At 36.5% G+C, this 20,376-nt stretch overlaps 1 protein-coding gene across 12 annotated transcripts in view; it reads left to right on the forward strand.

The window, feature by feature from the left end:
- The window catches only part of NEK1 (NIMA related kinase 1), a 163,867-nt gene that overhangs the window by 80,584 nt on the left and 62,907 nt on the right, over nucleotides 1–20,376 (forward strand). For 7 of the 12 annotated variants that reach the window (XM_074228988.1, XM_074228982.1, XM_074228983.1 and 4 more), the window contains 6 exons: nucleotides 2,439–2,541; nucleotides 11,872–11,955; nucleotides 12,438–12,521; nucleotides 13,175–13,252; nucleotides 14,170–14,265; nucleotides 17,107–17,268. In XM_074228988.1, coding sequence (XP_074085089.1) covers nucleotides 2,439–2,541; nucleotides 11,872–11,955; nucleotides 12,438–12,521; nucleotides 13,175–13,252; nucleotides 14,170–14,265; nucleotides 17,107–17,268 — 607 coding nt within the window. Of the gene's footprint in view, nucleotides 1–2,438; nucleotides 2,542–11,871; nucleotides 11,956–12,437; nucleotides 12,522–13,174; nucleotides 13,253–14,169; nucleotides 14,266–17,106; nucleotides 17,269–20,376 lie in introns of those variants that run through there. The other 5 variants (XM_074228989.1, XM_074228980.1, XM_074228987.1 and 2 more) reach the window with 2 other exon arrangements.

Here is a 20,376-nt window from a genome sequence, read left to right on the forward strand (position 1 = left end):
AACGAGGAATGTTATGGAGGTAGAACAAAAATTTTTTACCTACTGATGACATTCAAAGAGTGTAGGTAAATGGAAAGTTAGAGATTGGCACTTGAGCTGTGAACCAGACAAACTAAAAGGATATTGCTGCCTTTGACAGAGGTAAAGAAGCTTAGAAAAGGAGTCAGTTCTTGGAGAAATGGAATGAGTTGTGTGTGTGTGTGTGTGTGTGTGTGTTTTAAGTATGGTTTTGGTTTATTTATTTTATATTATTACAATAATTTTGTTATAAGAGTAAACATAACACCCCTCCCGCCAAGAAGATGAGAAACCTCAAGAATAGTGAGAGAGAGAAAAAAAATGTACTTCAGTCTGTGTTCAGATTCCAATGGCTCTGTCTCTGGGGTGAGTTGCCTTTATCTTAAGTCCACCAGAGAAGTTGCTTCAGTATTTTTCCCACAGTTGCTATTGCACTCCACTATTCCTCCCCATTCTCATTTATTCTATTCTGTCTCTCCTTTCATCCTCACCCTGTCCAAAAGTGTGTTGTATCAGAGTACCCTCTCCCACAGTGTTCCCTTTCTTCTATCACCTATTCCCCCCTTCCTCCCCCCATTCCCCCTTATCCCATCCCTTTCTTATTTTTCTCTAGGGTAAGATAGATTTCTATACCCTATTAAGTGTGTATGTTATTTCCTCTCAGAGTCATTTCTGATGAGAATGAAGGCTCATGAGTTTTGTTTTTGATACCTATGGACAATCGTTGGTGATGCTGATCTGAAACTTAGGATAAGGAATGGAAATAGATCTGAGAATGATCAGTACAGGGAAGGCCAAACTATGCATTTAATAGTAGAACTAGGTATGGATCTAGATGCTTTTCTCCAAAGCTCTTTCCACTTTATCATGCTGCTCTTCATCATTGCCCCTCCAGTATTTTAAATCATTTTAGTCACATTTCTGGATGGTGCTCTTGGGTTTTCCATAAACACCTTACTGTTGAGTAGAAAAAAAAAAAGAAAAATGCTAAATAAAAAACTTCAGCATTGAACGCATCTAAAATTTTTCATTTAGACAGTTATATGTAGCCATTATTTTTATGCTTTCAAATTCACCAGTCACTTCTCTAAAGGGAGGATAATGCTTTTCACTAGCAGTGTTCAGTTTTATTTCAGTATATAAAAAAATTACTAAACATATACTAAGTGAAGGAATTATTGTCCTAAATTTCAGGATCTATTAGAGTGATAGAGTGAACTGCAATGTATTTAGTCTCAGAATAGAATCTGTTTTAATTACCATATAAGATAAATGGGCCTTGGGATCCTAACATGTTTAATTTCAGGATGGAGCAGCTTTAGTTTCTTGAAGCTCAATTTTATACATTAAACAAGCAAACTTTTGGTATATAGTTGTAATCATAAATTTAGACTCACCTTTTTATGATTTAAATTTTTTTCTTAAGCAAATATTTAAATAGGCAAGAATACAAAAATAAAACAAGAATATTGGTTATAATTGTCTTTTAATAAAACAAGTTTTAATATTAACTTTAGGTAGTAGAAAAATTATTTCAACTTTCTCCTGAATTTGTTTTTACTTTGGCATATTTTCCCAAACTTTATTGCTGCTTCACCTTATTTACATAGTTGCTGTCACTATTTATTGTTGTATGAATTCTACTCTCTTTTCTCTGTGTCACTCACCTCTTATATATCTTGATATAATATGTCCATTCTTTATACATAATGTTGGAGTGTCTGAAATCTTATTGTGATGGAAGGAAATATTCTCATTATTTCATAATTTCTCCACACAACTAAACTCAAGCTCCTATATTTTGATTAGCAGCAACTGAACAAACTATATAGTACACATGAATTCTTTCATTGTTTTTTGAGGATAGTGTGGAATGTCATTTGTAAAGATGTTTGAAACAAATTGCCAAACATTTGATTCAAATCTCTTAAATTCTTAGTGGACTTCTATCTACTAATTAATGCATTTGACTTTCCTAAAACTTTTATTTTGTAAATTTTAATTAGTGGTATATGATTTACCACTTATTCACTTTTTTCTTTTTTCCTTTATTTTTTATTCTAATTACTTTGTAGTGAAATAATTATGAAATATGGAAGATACTAAATGATTGACTTATAAAATGAGCATATCAAAGTTTAAAGGAATTTACGTATTATATATTTCACTTCATTTTAAAAATAAGGGACATCTCCACATGAGTTCCCTTGCTCTCTGTTGTACATTTTCTGATTTCTTGAATCTGATTTGACTGCTTAAAAGCTATTATTTTTGTTTCCCACATCGTAACAGAGAGTGGTTTTATCTCCTAGCTTCCTTTCCTCTTTTTCTTTTAATGTTATTATTTAGAACATCATTTCTAACTTTGTGGAGTCTTTATAATGTTCTCAATAGTTAATGTATCTGTCATAATTCCTTAGGCAAAGAGGACAGTGTACTGAAGAAAGAGCAAAACAAGTGGAGGAATTCCTACAGCGGAAATATGAAGCTAAGCAAAATAAAGCTCGAGCTGAAGGCCATATGGTATGACATTTAATTGATTTTGAATGTGTTAATGTTTGTAATGCTTTATCTAAGTACTTGGGCACAAATAGAAGTAGTATAATTAAAAGGTTATATAAAAATAAGAAAATCATTCATCATTGGCTTGCATAATTGTCCCATGTAAGATTAAATAATCCATCTTCTGCTATATCTTAATCTTAGAAAATCATTATAAAATATTATTTCAGAGGAATTGCAGAATTATACTTACTAGATAAGGGATGACTTTGAGTGCTTTCCTTATGGGTTCAGGAAAATTTGTGTGACTTCAGTTTTTGTCACAGAGAAAAGAAGAAATGAATATTTAAGAAAGAAATGTACCTTTTTTTCCTACTTTCCCTAACAATTTTGCATGTGTGTGTGAGTCTTGTGTTTAGATTTTAATCCTCCTCTTATTTACTTTAATTGGTCATTTATTAATTGGTACAGAATAAGTTATTGTAGTTAATTTTGGTTTCATGTTTTACATGTTTCATATTTCAAAATAATTATAAAATATTTGGGGCTTATAAAGTTAGGAAATTTATATAAGGTAATTTCATTTTTTAGCTGTGGAAAAATTCAGTTTGGGTGGCTAGGTGGCGTAGTGGATAAAGCACTGGCCTTCGAGTCAGGAGTACCTGAGTTCAAATCTGGTCTCAGACACTTAATAATTACCTAGCTGTGTGGCCTTGGGCAAGCCACTTAACCCCATTTGCCTTGCAAAAAACTAAAAAAAAAAAATTCAGTTTTACTCAGAAATCAATATGAAATAAAGAAAAATTAAAACCCCTTGCTTATTCTAATTATTGGCATTCAAGATATTTGCTACTGAATAAAAAAATTCATGGGGAAGACTTTTCTGTGAAAACATTATACTTAAAAAGTGTGAACCTTTCAGAGGAACCAGGTTCAGATCTTGTCTTTTATATAACTTATGTAACTGTAGATTGATTATGTCACTTCTCAGAACCATAAAAGCTGTAGCAATAGAGTGAGGGGGTTGGACTCAAACTCTTCCAAAATTTCTTCCAAGTTTTAGATACTCTGATTCCTGGATTAAAATTTTCAGTATGGATTTTTTGGGCAGGTTTTTAAGCAAGCAGTTTTTGAACTCCCTATCTTGTATGTAGAGCCAGCCACTGTGGGATGATCAAGGATGCATCACTACTTTACAGTTAAAATTTTTTTTGACCCAAATTAGTGCATTTCTTTTTTATTTTAATCAAACTTAACTCCAAATAACTTCAGTACTTCTATAAATCATTCATACCCTAAAAAACACATTTAGTACAACTGAAGGTATTCAAAAGAGTATGCCACTGACTTTTAAGTCCAAAAAGATGAATTCAGGAGTGTTTTGAGCAATGTCATTTTCATCTAATAAGATTTTAGCCTCCTATAATAATTTGGAGAGAAGGTCACTACCTCAAGTCATATTCTGGTTGTTTGAAAATTAATATATTCTTACAGGAGTCACAATTTTTTAGCAATAAAGAGCTATGTTTGTTTTCTTCAATGAAATTCAAGGAAAGGTGATAATAGCAATTGAATTCACTAAGCAGTTCAGTGGATCCAGAAAGAATACTGCAGTTGGCTGTATTTCCTGCTAAAATTCTTGGAAAAACCACAAAGAGAAGGGCCTGACAGCAACAGTAATCTTAAAGGTGTTTCCTTTAAGATGCTAGGGTATTCAAATCTACTGTTTGGAAATGTGTGGTCATAACTCACAGCAATGTAAAACAACAGGTGCTGTTATATACTTTAAGAAAGGCAATAGAGGGAGTACCTGAGTTCAAATCTGGCCTCAGATACTTAATTACCTACCTAGCTGTGTGGCCTTGGGCAAGCCACTTAACCCCATTGACTTGCAAAAAGAAAAAAGAAAGATTAATAGCAGAAGAAACTGTTTCCTGACCCTGTTTCCCTCCTTTTTATGAAATTTAAGATTCCAAATTCTTTTATCATTCTTTTTTAAATTTATTTTTATTAAAGAAATTATTTGAGTTTTACAATTCCCCCCTAACCTTACTTCCCTCCCCCCACCCCCCACCATGGAAAGCAATCTGTCAGTCTTTACTTTTTTCCATATTGTATATCCAAATTGAGTGTGATGAGAGAGAAATCATATCCTTAAGGAAGAAACAAAGTATACGAGATAACAAGATCAGACAATAAAATATCTGCGTTTTTTTTTTTTAAGGGAATAGTCCTTGAACTTTGTTCAAACTCCACAGCTCCCTATCTGGATACAGATGGCACTCTCCTTTGCAGACAGCTCAAAATTGTTCCCGATTGTTGCACTGATGGAATGACCAAGTCCATCAAGGTTGATCATCACTCCCATGCTGCTGTTAGGGTATACAGTGTTTTTCTGGTTCTGCTCATCTCACTCGGCATCAGGTCATGCAAATCCCTCCAGGCTTCCCTGAATTCCCATCCCTCCTGGTTTCTAATAGAACAGTAGTGTTCCATAACACATATACCACAGTTTGCTAAGCCATTCCCCAATTGAAGGACATTTACTTGATTTCCAATCCTTTGCCACCACAAACAGGGCTGCTATAAATATTTTTGTACAAGTGATGTTTTTACCCTTCTTCACCATCTCTTCAGGGTATAGACCCAGCAGCGGCATTGCCATATCAAAGGGCATGCACATTCCCATTGCCCCCTTGGGCATAGTTCCAAGTAGCTCTCCAGAAAGGCTGGATGAGTTCACAGCTCCACCAACAGTGTAATAGTGTCCCAGATTTCCCACAACCCTTCCAACAATGATCATTATCCTTTTTGGTCATATTGGCCAATCTGAGAGGTGTGAGTTGGTACCTCAGAGAAGCTTTAATTTGCATTTCTCTAATAATTAATGATTTAGAGCAATTTTTCATATGGCTATGGATTGCTTTGCTCTCCTCATCTATAAATTGCTTTTGCATATCCTTTGACCATTTTTCAATCGAGGAATGGCTTTTTGTTTTAAAAATATGACTCGGGGGCAGCTAGGTGGCATAGTGGATAAAGCACCAGCCCTGGAGTCAGGAGTACCTGGGTTCAAATCCAGTCTCAGACACTTAATAATTACCTAGCTGTGTGGCCTTGGGCAAGCCACTTAACCCTGTTTGCCTTGCAAAATCCTAAAAATAAAAATAAGAATATGATTCAGTTCTCTGTATATTTTTTAAATTTAATGTTTATTCTCATTTTGTACAAATAATGTTTTTTTTATACATAAATAAAATATTCTTGTTTAAGAGTAAACCAAATACCCCCTCCCCGCCAAAAAAATATAGACTCTCTTGAGTAAAAAAGTAAAGAGGAGAGAAAAAAATTAAAATTAAAAAAAATAGTAATAATTGTAGGTATGGACAGGAGGCGTAATGGACAGAGCCCATATCCGGCCCTGTACACACAATAATCACTCAGCTGTCTGACATGCAAGCCACCCCAACCTCACTGCCCTGCAAAAACAAAAAATAAAAATAAAAAAATAAAATAAAATAAAATAGTAATAATAGTAGGGGTGGCTGAGTGGCGGACAGAGCACTGGCCCTTGAGCCAGGAGCACCTGGGTCCCAATCCGGCCTCAGACACCCAACAATCACCCTGCTATGCGGCCCCAGATGGGCCACCCAGCCCCATTTGCCCTGCACCCCCCCCCCCCAAATAATTATAATAAAAAATGTACTTCAGTCTTTGTTCCAACACCAACAACTCTGTCATTGGTGGATCACATTCTTTATGATAAGTCCATCACAAAAGTTACTTCCATATTTTTCCACCATTGCCATTGCTGATTGCAACTCCCTCCTTTCATATTTCTCCACTACCACTCTCTCTCCTTTCACTCTGACTCTGCTGTAGGGTAGCTGAGTGGTACAGCAGACCAGATCCTTGGCCCTGGGGCCAAGAGGCCCCGAGCCCGCTTACCACCCCTTAGGCCCAGCATCCACCTGGCCCTATGGTCCTGGACAGGCCATCCAATCCCAGCCCCTTGCAAGAAGTAAAAGAGAAAATGTGTTATATCTGACCACTCTCCCCCCATGGTCCATCCTCTCCTCCATCACTCACATCTCCCCCTTCTCCCCGCCCCCCCTCCTTCTTACTCCAGATGCCTATACCCCATTGAGTATATATGCTGTTTCTTCTCCTAGCCATCTCTAATGAGAGCAAAGATTCCCTCATTTCCCCTTGCCTTCCCCCCTTTCCATAACATTGCAATAGTTCATTGTGATAAAGAAAAATCTTATTATATGAAATATCTTGGCCTATTCCCCCTCTCCTTTTTTCTATTGACTCCATTTTTATACCATATTTTATCTTCAAATTCAGCTTTCTCCTGTGCTTCAACTATAAAAGCTCCTTCTATCTTCTCTATTACTGAGAAGGTTCATATGAGTATTATCAGTGTCATTTTTCTATACAGAAATATATACAGTTCATCATCATTAAGTCCCCCATATTTTCCCCTTCTCCAATCTCTGTGCTTCACCTAAGTCCTGTATTTGAAGATCAAACCTTCTGTTCAGCTCTGGCCATTCCAACAGGAACATTTGAAATTCCCCTGGTTCATTGAAAATCCATCTTTTTCCCCTGAAAGAGGACATTAATTTTTTCTGGGTAGTTGATTTTCGGTTGCATTCCAGGCTCTTTTGCCTTCCGGTATATTATATTCCAAGCCCTACGAGCTTTTAATGTAGTTGCTGCTAAGTCCTGTGTGATCCTGACTGAAGCTCCACGATATTTGAATTGTGTCCTTCTGGCTGCTTGTAATATTTTCTCTTTGACTTGAGAGCTCTGGAACTTGCCTTTAATATTCCTAGGTGTTGGTTTTTTGGGTTCTCTTTCTCAGGGGGATCGGTGGATTCTCTCCATTTCTATTTTTGTCTTCTGCTTCTAGGATATCAGGGCAATTTTCCTGTAGTAATTCTTTGATGATGTCAAGGCTCTTTTCCTGATCATGACTTTCACGTATTCCAATAATTTTTATTTTATTTTTTTAATTTAAATTTATTTTTATTAAAGATATTTGAGTTTTACATTTTCTCCCAATCTTGCTTCCCTCCCCCTCCCCCCACAGAGAGCACTCTGTCAGTCGTTACTTTGTTTCCATGTCTAATAATTTTTAAATTATCTTTCCTAAATCTTTTTTCCATATCAGTTGTTTTTTCAGTGAGATGTTTCACATTTTCTTCTAATTTTTCATTTTTTTGGTTTTGAAGTATTGAGTCCTGATTTCTCGTAAATTCATCAATCTTCCTGAGTTCTATTTTTTGTCTGAAGCATTTGTTTTTCTCAGAGAGCTTTCTTATCTCTTTTCCCATCTGGCCAATTTTACTTTTTTAAAGCATTCTTCTCCTCAATAACTTTTTTGGACTGTTTTATTCATTTGACCTAAGCTGGTTTTTAGCATGCTATTTTCTTTAGCATTATTTTGGATTTCCTTGACTAAGCTGCTGACTTCATGTTTTTCCTGTATATCTCTCTCATTTCTTTTCCCAGTTTTTCTTCTAACTCCCTCATTTGATTTTCAAAGTCTTTTTTTGAGCTCTGTCATAGCCTGAGCCCAATTTCTGTTTTCCTTGTAGTCTTTGGATGCAGGCGTTTGTGCTTCCTCATCTTCAGACTGAGTATTTTGATCCTTCTTGGGCTCATATGCGAAATATTTCTCAATGGTGTTCCTCTTTTTTCTCTGCTTGCTCATTTTCCCAGCCTAAGCCTGTTTTGGGAGGTGCTTCCTGAGCTTTTGGGACATTCCCACAAAGGTCTCAGTGTGTGAGTCTCTGTCCTGCCTTCTGGTCTGTGAATGACCATGTGCAGCCCCCTCTGCCATGGGGCTGAGGTTGGGGGTGGCCCTTCTGTTCTATGTGGGGGGCCTAGACTCCAATCAGGGTCTGAATATGGTCAGAGCCCCAGATTCTTCTTCTGGGGCAGAGCTCTGCATTCTCTCTTCACTCCCCTCCCCAAGTTCAGTTAGCTCATGCCCTGGGGCCTCCTGCTTACCAGCTCCACCTGTTTCTGTTTCCTGGTCTGCCTTGGCTAGACTGCTGCTGGCTGCTGGCTGCTGGCTGTGTGCCCTGAGGGCTGGGCTTGCACTGGCAGAGGTTCGCCAGCTGCTCCCCCAATTTGTGGCCAGTGCTCCCTAGGACATAGCTCCCGAACTCCCCCCCCCCCCAGCTCCCTGAGACTGCCTCCAGGAGGCTGAAGTTCTTTCACTTTGGCAGGCCGCCCCTCCAAACCCGGGACCAGAGCCTTTCTGCTCTTTTCCAGGTTACCTTGAGTAGTAGAACTGCCTCCCTGGGACCCTCTGAGTTCTGTCTCTCAAAAATTTAGTTAAAGTCCTTAGTTTTGAAGTTTTATGAGAGAGTTCCTAAGAGACTTTCCTCTCTTATCGCCATCTTGGCCCCCCCCCCCGTATATTTTAGAAATGCATCCTTTGTCAGAATCCTTAGTTGTAAAGATTGTTTCCCAATTTACTACATTTCTTTTGATCTTGGTTAAATTGGTTTTATCTGTGCAAAAGCTTTTTTAATTTAATGTAATCGAAATCATCTAGTTGGATTTTGGTGATGTTCTCCAACTCTTCCTTAGTCATAAACTGCTCCCCTTTCCATAGATCTGACAGGTAAGCTAGTCCTTAATCTTCTAATTTGCTTATAGTATTGTTTTTTTATGTCTAAGTCCTATAACCATTTGGATCTTATTTTGGTAAAGGGTGTTAGGTGTTGGTCTAATCTAAGTTTCTTCCATACTAACTTCCAATTATCCCAGCAGTTTTTATCAAAGAGGGAGTATTTATCCCAATAACTGGACTCTGGGTTTATCAAACAGCAGATTACTATAATCATCTCCTGCTTTTGCACCTGGTCTATTCCACTGGTCCACCACTCTTACTTCTTAGCCAATACCAAACAGTTTTGATGACTGATGCTTCATAATATAATTTTAGATCAAGTAGGGCTAAGCTACCTTCTTTTGTACTTTTTTTCCATTAAGCTCCTGGAAATCCTTTTTTTTTTTAAATTTTTGCAAGGCAAATGGGGTTAAGTGGCTTGCCCAAGGCCACACAGCTAGGTAATTATTAAGTGTCTGAGGTTTCATTTGAACTCAGGCACTCCTAACTCCAGGGCCGGTACTCTATCCACTGTGCCACCTAGCTGCCCCTTGCTCCTGGAAATTCTTGACTTTTTATTTCTCCATATGAATTCACTTACAATTTTTTCTAACTCATTAAAGTAATTTTTTGGAATTTTGATTGGTAGGGCACTAAACCGATAGTTTAGTTTTGGCAGAATTGTTGTTTTTATTATATTAGCTCTACCTATCCATGAGCAGTTGATATTTGCCTAGTTATTTAAATCTGATTTAATTTGTGTGAGAAGTGTTTTATAATTGTTTTCAAAAAGTTTCTGAGTCTGTCTTGGCAAATAGACTCCCAGGTATTCTTTTCTTATTCTTGAGTCCTACTTTTATTTTTCATACAATGGCTGTTAGGGGCAAGGAAAATACTCTCACTGGTGTCACTTTGTTTTCCTTGGATCCATAGATTAACCCGTCAAACAGTTAAATTTAAATATGTATGATACAAAGCAGAATGTGATAGAAAGAGGCAAGAGAACCAAAATGTTAATGAGAATTTGAGAAAGAATTCACTCAAACATCATCTTTTCCAAAGCAGCCACTTTACCCTCTACACTCTTAATATCTCATTTTTTGCCCCTCAAGTCAATAAGAAATAGGAGTCTTAGGAATCTTTAAATATCTTCACCATAGCTTAACTTTTTTGATGCCAATTTTGATGCTCTTGTAGCACTGTCTCCCAACTTTTTCTCTACTATTTATTCTTGTCTCCCAGCTCCCAAGACTTTTACTAAGCTCATCATAAGAAAAGTTGTTTCCTTATTACAAATATTCAAGGCAGCAATGTAGTTTTCCCTCTAAAATAGTACTAGTGCGTTGTTTTTCCTGGGGTCTGAGATAAGTAGTTAGTTGGAGCAGCAGAAGCAATGAAGCATGAAAAAGGCAATTAATGGGATCAACCTATATCTATTAAAACTGACTACCTTTTTCTTATTAAAGATTTTATTTATTTTGAGTTTTACAATTTTCCCCCAATCTTACTTCCCTCCTCCCACAAAAAGCAATTTGTCAGTCTTTATATTGTTTCCATGTTGTACATTGATCCAAATTGAGTGTGATGAGTGAGAAATCATATCCTTAAGGAAGAAACAAAAAGTATAAGAGATAATAAGATATCTGTTTTTTTTCTTCTAAATTAAAGTGAATAGTCCTTGAATTTTGTTCAAACTCCATGGCTCTATATCTGGATGCAGATGGTATTCTCCATTGCAGACAGGCCCAAATTGCCCCTGATTGTTCCACTGATGGAACGAGCAAGTCCATCAAGGTTGATCATCACCCCCATGTTGCTGTTAGGGTATACAGTGTTTTTCTGGTTCTGCTCATCTCACTCAGCATCAGTTCATGCAAATCCCTCCAGGCTTCCCTGAATTCCCATCCCTCCTGGTTTCTAATAGAACAATAGTGTTCTATGACTTATATATACCACAGTTTGCTAAGCCATTACCCAATTGAAGGACATTAGCTTGATTTCCAATTCTTTGCTACCACCAACAGGGCTGCTATGAATATTTTTAAGTGACGTTTTTACCCTTTTTCATCATGTCTTCAGGGTATAGACCCAGTATTGGTATTGTTGGATCAAAGGTTATGCACATTTTTGTTGCCTTTTGGGCGTAGTTCCAAATTTCTCTCTAGAAAGGTTGGATGACTTCACAGCTCCACCAACAATATAATAGTGTCCCAGATTTCCCACAACCCTTCCAACAATGATAGTTATCCTTTCTGAAAACTGTCTACCTTTAATCTTAATTTATCCCTATGCTTGAACTTCCCAAGTCCATTCAAGGAATTTTCTGTTTAAAATTGCTCATGAAGTGTTGGTAATACTCTTTGTTTGCTCTCCTGCAAAGTTTTGCCTAACTTGGTATTGGTATGGGAAGTTGTATTCCTGCCTAGTGAGGAGGCACGCAATTTAGGAAAGTAAATGTGGGGGAAAAAAAAACAATGCCTTACTAAAACTGTGCAGTTGTATTTCAAGGATGTATTGTGAAGAGTTTTGCTCTCAGATTAATTTTATGTGGTTTTAATTAAAAATTTTCAATATGTTTGTCCTTGCATTAGAAGTGTGCCCTTGCACTCTAAGAACTAAAAATGTTTCTTAAGGAAAGTAATAAACAATTAGCTATTCCTCTATGAGGTGGTGACATAGCCCCATTCATTTTTGAACTTAGTACATTAAATGATAAACAGGGTACCCTGCAAATCCTGACAGCTATGTGTGAAAGCAGGCCCAGTTCTTCAAGAGGAGGGAAACCAAGAAACAAGGAGGAAGAGGTATGCTTCCTGCATGTTCGCTACCTCCATCACCTAGTCATACTTTAAGTTTATTGACTTATTTTCCTGCATGGTTTAACAAATATCAGAGGTTTTTTTAAGTCTATAGGGAATGTTAATATATTCAGGTTTATATACTCCTTAATTATATTCTATAATAACTTTATCACTCATGGTTTGTTTTTTTGTTTTTTTGTTTTTTGCTTTCAACAAAAGGATGAACCTTTCAAGTTTGTTTTTTCTTTTTCTCATCCAGGCTATTTTTAATAAAATTATTTTCAGAGGAAGTCTGCTGACTTGAGTTTTTAAAGTGACTGCTAATTTTGCATTTCCATTAATCCTTTCCAAATAATCTTTTGCTCTCTCTTCTGTTGTTCAAATTAATACATTTACTGTTTTCTTTTATCATAATACTCTTATCCACCAAAATGTATTGATTGTTTATTGCCCCCAAATTAAAATATTGATTTTTTTTCTTATAGGAGTACTTAGCAAGATTAAAGCAAATAAGACTTCAAAACTTCAATGAACGTCAACAAATTAAAGCCAAACTTCGTGGTGAACAGGTAAGTTGAAGACTGTTATTTTTCTTTTCTTTCAATAATTGAGAGGATCTTGTAGATGATGCAAGGGAAACTTTTACAATACTGTCAAAATTAAGACCCTACATAACACAGAATGAATCTGGTAGAGCATAGAATTTAAGAAGGGAATCAATTATATAAATAGAAATGAAGATTGAAATGAACCCCATGCCCCCCCCCCAGCAATTTTGAGAGGAAAATTAGATCAGATTTTTCAATAAGAAAAAAAAAAAACTGTTATCTTCCCCCCCCCCCCCATATTACTGGGGTTTTGGCCATAAGAAGAAGGCCAACACAAGTAGGGTAATATCATTCTTGCAGAGAAACAGCTTTGGAATGCCTTCCATTTTTTTTTTTATTTTTTTTTTTTAGGTTTTTGCAAGGCAGTGGGGTTAAGTGGCTTGCCCAAGGCCACACAGCTACGTAATTATTAAATGTCTGAGACTGGATTTGAACCCAGGTACTCCTGACTCCAGGGCCAGTGCTTTATCCACTGCGCCACCTAGACACCCCATGCCTTCCAATTTTATAGTATTGGTAGTCTATGACACATAGCACTTCTCAGAATTCATATACATATTCAGAAAACTGTGTCTTTGCTGGTTTACTCATTCATATGCTAATTTCTTTTGTAGAATGATTCTGATGGCTTTAAAGGACAAGAAGAGAATGAAGAAATAGAAGCTAGACGCAAAAAAATAGAAACTCTAAAGGTATTAAGCTTGAAATGATTGCCAAAGAATTCAAGTAAATTGTGGAAATTGAGATGTGAAATATAGTTTTTTAACCCTATGCCCTTCAAAACAATTAAGGAATATGACTTATCAGTTGTTGCTTTTTCTTTTTTTTAATTAATTTTTATTGTTTTTCTTATTTTGACATGGTCCACATTTCTCTCTGTATCCCTCATTCTACCTTTTTCCAGAGAAATCTAATGTTTCACATGCAACATTCTTATACTCATGAGACCCCCACATTCTGCATAAAAAAGTGTCTTCTCATATCTTTAGAGCCTATGTTAATGGTTATAATTTTGGAACATTCAACTTTGAAGAGCTGCTATTACCATTTATATTCCCAGTTTAAGAAAACTGGCAGCTGATGGCACAGTGGAGAGGGATCTAAAGCCAAGAAGACCTGAGTTCAAATTTGGCTTCAGACTCAGGTTAACTGTGTGACCTTGGTTAGCTCAGTCAGACACTGCCTGCTTCAGTTTCTTCAACTTTAACATGGAGCCAGTCAAAATCTTGATTGCCTAACATTGTTATGAGGATCCAGTGAGCTGATATTTGTGAAAAGCACTCATCACAGGGCCTGACACATAGTAGTGACTATATAAGGGTATATACTCTGCCTCCCCTTCCTTCTTCCTTCTCTTTGCATCAGTTCATAGAAGTCTTTATATGTTTCTTTTTGGTCATTTGTTGCAGCACAGAAATATACTACTGTCTGCCTGTCCCAGCCCATACTTAGCTCCTGTATTCAGGCCTTTGCTTCTATAAATACTTTTGTAGGCATTGTCCTCCTTGGATGGAGGTCAAAGGGCATGGCCTTTTTCATAAATCCTCACCTAGAGTGCTTTGGGCTTTCTTTCTGTAGCACTTTCCTATTTGTTTGTATTCCTTTTCAGGCCCAGGCAAACACCCGAGCTTCTGTGTTGAAAGAACAGCTAGAACGAAAGAGAAAGGAAGCCTATGAGAGAGAGAAGCAAGCTTGGGAAGAACATGTAAGCACATTCTTATTGATAGGGTTCCCCCACCCTATCTATCACATTGATTTGGGAGTGTGCATTCCTCACCCGGGAAAATGACAAAGCCTGTCCCTGCTGTTGGATATCGTCCTGGCTGATGGCTCAGTCTGCAAGCCATTGGATTATTTGAGGATAGTTGTAGTGTTTCAGGACTGGCCACATGGCTAGTTGGGGCTCAGGAAATACTGAGGAAGCATTTCATCTTTGCAAGACTGTAAAGGGCAGAGAAATGAGGAGGGAATCTCAGTTATATCATGTTGCTGTTACACTGGGTTATTTGGCCAAGCCACTTAATCTTCTGAGATTCAGACTCATCTGTGAAGTAATAAGTTTGAATGAGATAAGTGCTACACACTTGGATTAGAAAATAAATCTCAATTATTATTTTGATTCAGTATATAATTTCAAATTCTTTTTTTACTAAGCCATGTTATGGGGGTGATGATCAACCTTGATGGACTTGCTCATTCCATCAGTGCAACCATCTGGGACAATTTGGGGGTATCTGTGATGGAGAATACCATCTGTATTCAGAGAAAGAATTGTGGAATTTGAACAAAGACCAAAGACCTTTAATTTAGGGGAAAAAACCCATCATCTTATTATGTAATTTTGCTATCTCTTATACTTTATTTTTCTTCCTTAAGGATCTGATTTCTCTCTCATCACACTCAAATTAGATCAATGTATACCATGGAAATAATGTAAAGACTAACAGACTGCTTTCTGTGGGGGGGTGGGGGGAAGGAAGCAAGATTAGGGAAAAAATTGTAAAACTCAAAATGAATAAAATCTTCCTAAAAAAAGCAGGATGAAAAACAACAACCAAAAAAACACCATGTAAGAGGAATGTCCAAATAAGCAAAACATATATTAGATCTTTGTATAATATTATAATAATAATAAATATTTTATTATCACTCTTATAATGGATATAGATCAAGTTTTGCCCTGTTAACACTTTGACTATATCTATGTAGTTTACCAGTATTTCATGTGTTTTTATAAATTTACTGATAGAGTTTTTTCAGAAATAAAAGCAGTAAGACCTGGAAAAAAATTTCATATCAGATCACATTTTAATAGCTTTAGAGTATTTCCCATCCTAAAATGTACTTGTTATATTTCAGAATTTAAATGTAGCATAGTGAAAAAAATTGATATAAATATTGTTATATGATTTGTTTGTTTTTTTAGTCAGAACTGTTATTTCATTGGTGAAGGAAACTCTTGATGAAGAAATTCTGTCTACCAGGGCAGATCAGCATCTAGTAGATTAACTGAATGCTATAGATTAATTAAGGGTCCCAGAGTCATACAGTCCATATGTCAGCACATAGATCTTCCTCTCTCTGAAGACAGCTTTCTCTATATTGTGCCATGCTGCCTCTCACTTAGGGAAAGAGCAACTCAGAATTTTAAGGAATTTAATATGAATTGGATAAAATTTTATTCCAGCTTCTTAAGGGTACATGAAATCATCTCTGAAGTTCCTTTTGATTCTGTAATGTGGTGAGAGCATACTATTTGGTAATATTTATCTCAAACTGTATTGCATCTTTAATAATTAAATGTTCTTAAGTATAATTTCTGTTACATTTTACTTCAGAGGTAAATGCTCAATTTCATGTTTTCTACTTGGTGTTGTAAAATAACATAAGAAAATGTCACTTGTGAATTATTTCCACTGTTTTACACTTAAATATTCTTAATCTAAATTTATGATAGATCTAGACAGGTCTTCCTTAAGTGTTCTTTGGCTGACCTTTATTTTTTAATGTTTTTTTTAATTAATTGTTTTTTGAATTTTATAATTTTTCCCCCATTTTGCTTCCCTCCCCCGACCCCCCACAGAAGGCAGGCTGATAGTCTTTACATTGATCGTTTGGCTGACTTTAATGCATGGAATGTTCTCCTTCATGTCTGCCTCCTGGTTTTGTTCAGGTCCTTACTAAAATCTCACCAAATATAGGAAACCTTTTACAATTTCTGTTAATTGTTGTACCCAATACCAAAAAATACTCCTCTACAAGAAAAGTATATGTATGAACATCTGAGATAGAAAAATATTATAAATTTAAATTGTTTTTGGAATTATGGTTTTAATATTAAAATAAATGTCATATAGTATAGAGTTTTGGTCCTGGAGTCTGGTAGACCTGAGTTCCAATCAGGCCTTGGATATGTAGCAAATTGCTTACCCTTTGTTTGCCTCAATTTCCTTATCTGGAAAATGGGGATATTAATATCACTGGACTCCCAGAGTTAGGAGGCTCAAGTAAGATAACAGTTGTTCACAGCACCTGATATGGTAATTGTTGAGTAACTATTAGTATCATTATTGCTGTTATTAGTTGTGCTGTTTGTAGATTTGGATTTCAGAATAAAACAGATTCCTGAAGATACCAAATTGTTGGCTTAGTGAACTTCAGCACATAGCCCAGCCCCAGAGAGTGTTCTTTCTAACTGTTGATATAACCATTTTTAAATGCTATCTATCCATTTTTAAATGATATCTACTGAAAAAATGGGAAGCTACATATGAATTTATTTTGAGGAGTATGATTGAAGGAAATTTTTTATATTTAGTGAACTAACTTATTTGAAATAAAAGAAATTAGTTTTGGAAGAGGTCAAATGTTTATTGCATTATTTTATAAAAATTAAGATTATTATATACTTTGATGAAAATTATTCTAGAATATTTTATACATGAATACTTAATCCAAGTCTAATATATCAGTTGACAGTTTTTATGGAGTTTTCTTTTTATATGAATTTAAATTTTCCATCTGTATATATCCTTTTTTTTTACAGTTAGAAGCTAAAGGTATAAAAATTGCTAATGTGCCTTCCAGTGAGAAGGTAGAAGCACCTGGTCAGGAACAGCATGAACTGAGCAGCCCTTCTTCCCAGGTTCAAGGGAAGCCTAATATGCCAATTATCTCCATCACATCAGCTTTGAAAGAAGTGGGTGTGGTAAGTTCCTTGAAATTGTGGACTAAAAGAAAAAACAAGTGGATGAAAATGATCTGATATTTTAAAAGCAAAATGTTAAGTGAGTCAATTGTCAACTCCTGCTTTTGAACTACTTATTTAAGAGAAGCAAAAGAATTGTTTCTTCATAAGAGCATTGAAATTTTTTTGTAATCGATACTTATTGAGTACACTGAGGCTCCAGTATACAAAGTATTGATTGCCAGGCCTGCGATTGTCTTTTAAGTGAGAATTCTTTGTAAGTGTCCTTTAATTTTAGCGACTTTTCTTCTCATTCCTCCCCTTCATGGAATAGGCTCCTAAGACTTTTTTGAGGGTTCTCTACTTTCTCTAAACTCTTTGTTCAGCTCCTCACCTTTGTCTGATAGACTCCCAAATTTCGAAAACACACATACAGCTCAAGGACTACCTTTTTAGTATGACTTCTATCCTCTCCAACTGCCTGTGCTCTCTCTCAGGAAGTACCTTAGATTTGTCTAGATCCTATTCGCTTTATTATTAATATCAACATGCATTTTTTAAATGCTTACTAAGCTTCAGGCACCATACCAAGAGTTCAGAATGCAGAAGATGAAAAAAAAATGCAGAAAAATAGTCCCTGCCTTTAATGAGCTCATATCCTTGTGGAGAACATACCATGAGGAACAGGATATAAATAAGGTAAAAAGGAGAAGTCTCCAGCATTGAGAGAAAGGAACGGGTAAGGTGAGGATTGAGGGAGGGTGGGAAGGGTAGCTCAGGAAAAGATCTTTTGCAGAAGGTGGGCAGAAAGCCAGAGGCAGAGGTGAGGAGGAGAGCATCCAGAAAGCCAGTGCATTGGATCATGTTTTGGGAGAGTGCAGGCTGTAAAACATTTTACAAGCTAGCAGGAGTCTAAAATAGATCTTGGAGGTCATGGAGAGCCACAGGAGGGCCAACACAGTCAGACCTGCACAAGGGGAAGAACCCTGATGTCGGGGGTGGGAAGCCTGGGGCAGTGGTCCAGGCCTAAAGTGATGGGACCCTGCACCAGGCTGTAGCCATGTCTCAACTTGTCTGTTGTAAGCTCCTTGAAGTCAGGAGAGTTTTGTTTTTGTCTTTGTATTCCCAGTATCTAGCTCAGTTATTGGTACAGGTAAGAACTTAGGAAGTATTTTACAGTTCTAGATCCCAGGAGATCTCATCTGCTTCTAGTTGTATTTGAGTCCCTATTTCCCAGCACAGTAGTGGGTGCTTTTGATTGACTGGGTTCAGTAATTATCATTTTAAGAATCCAAGAAAGAGCAAGCACTCATAGACTAAAATCCATTTGTGTAGGTAAGGCTGACAGGGTGGCAGTACCATGAAGAGAGCCATCAGTCTCAAGCCAGGCTGGCAAGCCCTGTGACCCAGTGTGCCCTGAGCCCCATCTGCTTCCCCACAAGCCTGGGTGAAAATGACAGCAGCAACATTCACAGTACAGAGCCTCGCACATAGCAAGCATTGAATAAATGCTTAGTCTATGAAGTTAAAGCCTCTTTAAAATTCACTTTCTTCTAGTTTCCTTCATCAGCATTCTGATTGGCTCCTTGTGTTAACTAGAAATAAGACATGGTATTGAAAACTAAACCACCAAGCTAGGGGTTCTGTCCCATTCTCTAGTTATATGAAATGCTTGTTTGTTTTTTATTTGTTTGTTTGGTTTTTGGTTTTTACAAGGCAATGAGGTTGTGACTTGCCCAAGGTCACACAGCTAGGCAATTATTAAGTGTCTGAGTTTGAATTTGAACTCAGGTCCTCCTGACTCCAGGCAGAGGTGAGGGCTGATGCTCTATCTACTGCACCACCAAAGCTGCCCCTGCTTGTTTGTTTTTAACATTTTAGATAATTTTTTTGTTTTAAATAGTTTTCAGTGTCATTTGTGAAGACACCCTTTCTATTTCCAGACTCATCAATCCCCAGAATTGAACCTTCCTTTGTTAAGTAAAAGCAGCCAAAATGTGACCATACTAATAATTTCCTGGTTTTGGCCTCTTTAATTCTCTTCACTCTATGCCAAGAAGAGGAGTATATTATGTTATGTTATTAGTTCCTGGAAATCAGTGTTCACGTTCCTTTTAATGATTTTTTCATTTACATTGCTTGGACTTAGTCCTCCCTTATTTCCTTATTGTGTCATTAAATTCTTATAAGCCAGAAATGAGACTGTGACAAATAAATATAGTCTGAACCAAAAGTTTATATTTAGGAATATTAATGTACAGATGCCTAGAGTGACAATTAACATACTATTCATTTTTTAAAGATTTTATTTATTTTGAGTTTTACAATTTTCCCCCCTGATCTTACTTCCCTCCCCCACCCCCCACAGAAGGCAATTTGTCAATCTTTACATTGTTTCCATGGTGTACTTTGTTCCATATTGAGTGTGATGAGATAGACATTATATCCTTAAGGAAGAAACATAAAGTATAAGAGATAACAGGATCAGACAATAAGATATCAGTTTTTTTTTTTTCTAAATTTAAGGTAATAGTCCTTGGTCTTTGTTCAAACTCCACAGTTTTTTCTCTGGATACAGATGCTATTCTCCATTGAAGACAGCCCCAAATTGTCCCTGATTGTTGCACTGATGAAATGATCGAGTCCATCAAGGTTGATCATTGCCCCCATGTTGCTGTAAGGATTATACTATTCATTTAACAGGAAAGACCCTAAATCTCAGTTAAAGAGAAAATTTTAATGACTATCTTTTCTATGCTATCACCTCAAGAATTTTTTTTTTAGTTTGTGCAAGGCAATGGGGTAAAGAGGCTTGCCCATGGCCACACAGCTAGGTAATTATTAAGTGTCTGAGGTCGGATTTGAACTCCTGGGCCAGTGCTCTATCCACTGTACCACCTAGCCACCCCAAATTCTTTTTTTTCAAGAAAGATTTTATTTATTTTGAGTTTTACAATTTTGTCCCCGTTCTTGCTTCCCTCCCCCCAACCCCCACAGAAGGCTTTCTGTTAGTCTTTACATTGTTTCCATGGTATACATTGATCTCAGTTGAACATGATGAGAGAAAAATCATATCCTTAAGGAAGAAAAAATAAAGTATGAGATAGCAAAATTATATAATAAGATAAC

This window comes from Macrotis lagotis, chromosome 3 (assembly GCF_037893015.1).
Source record: "Macrotis lagotis isolate mMagLag1 chromosome 3, bilby.v1.9.chrom.fasta, whole genome shotgun sequence".
NCBI classification, from domain to species: domain Eukaryota; kingdom Metazoa; phylum Chordata; class Mammalia; order Peramelemorphia; family Peramelidae; genus Macrotis; species Macrotis lagotis.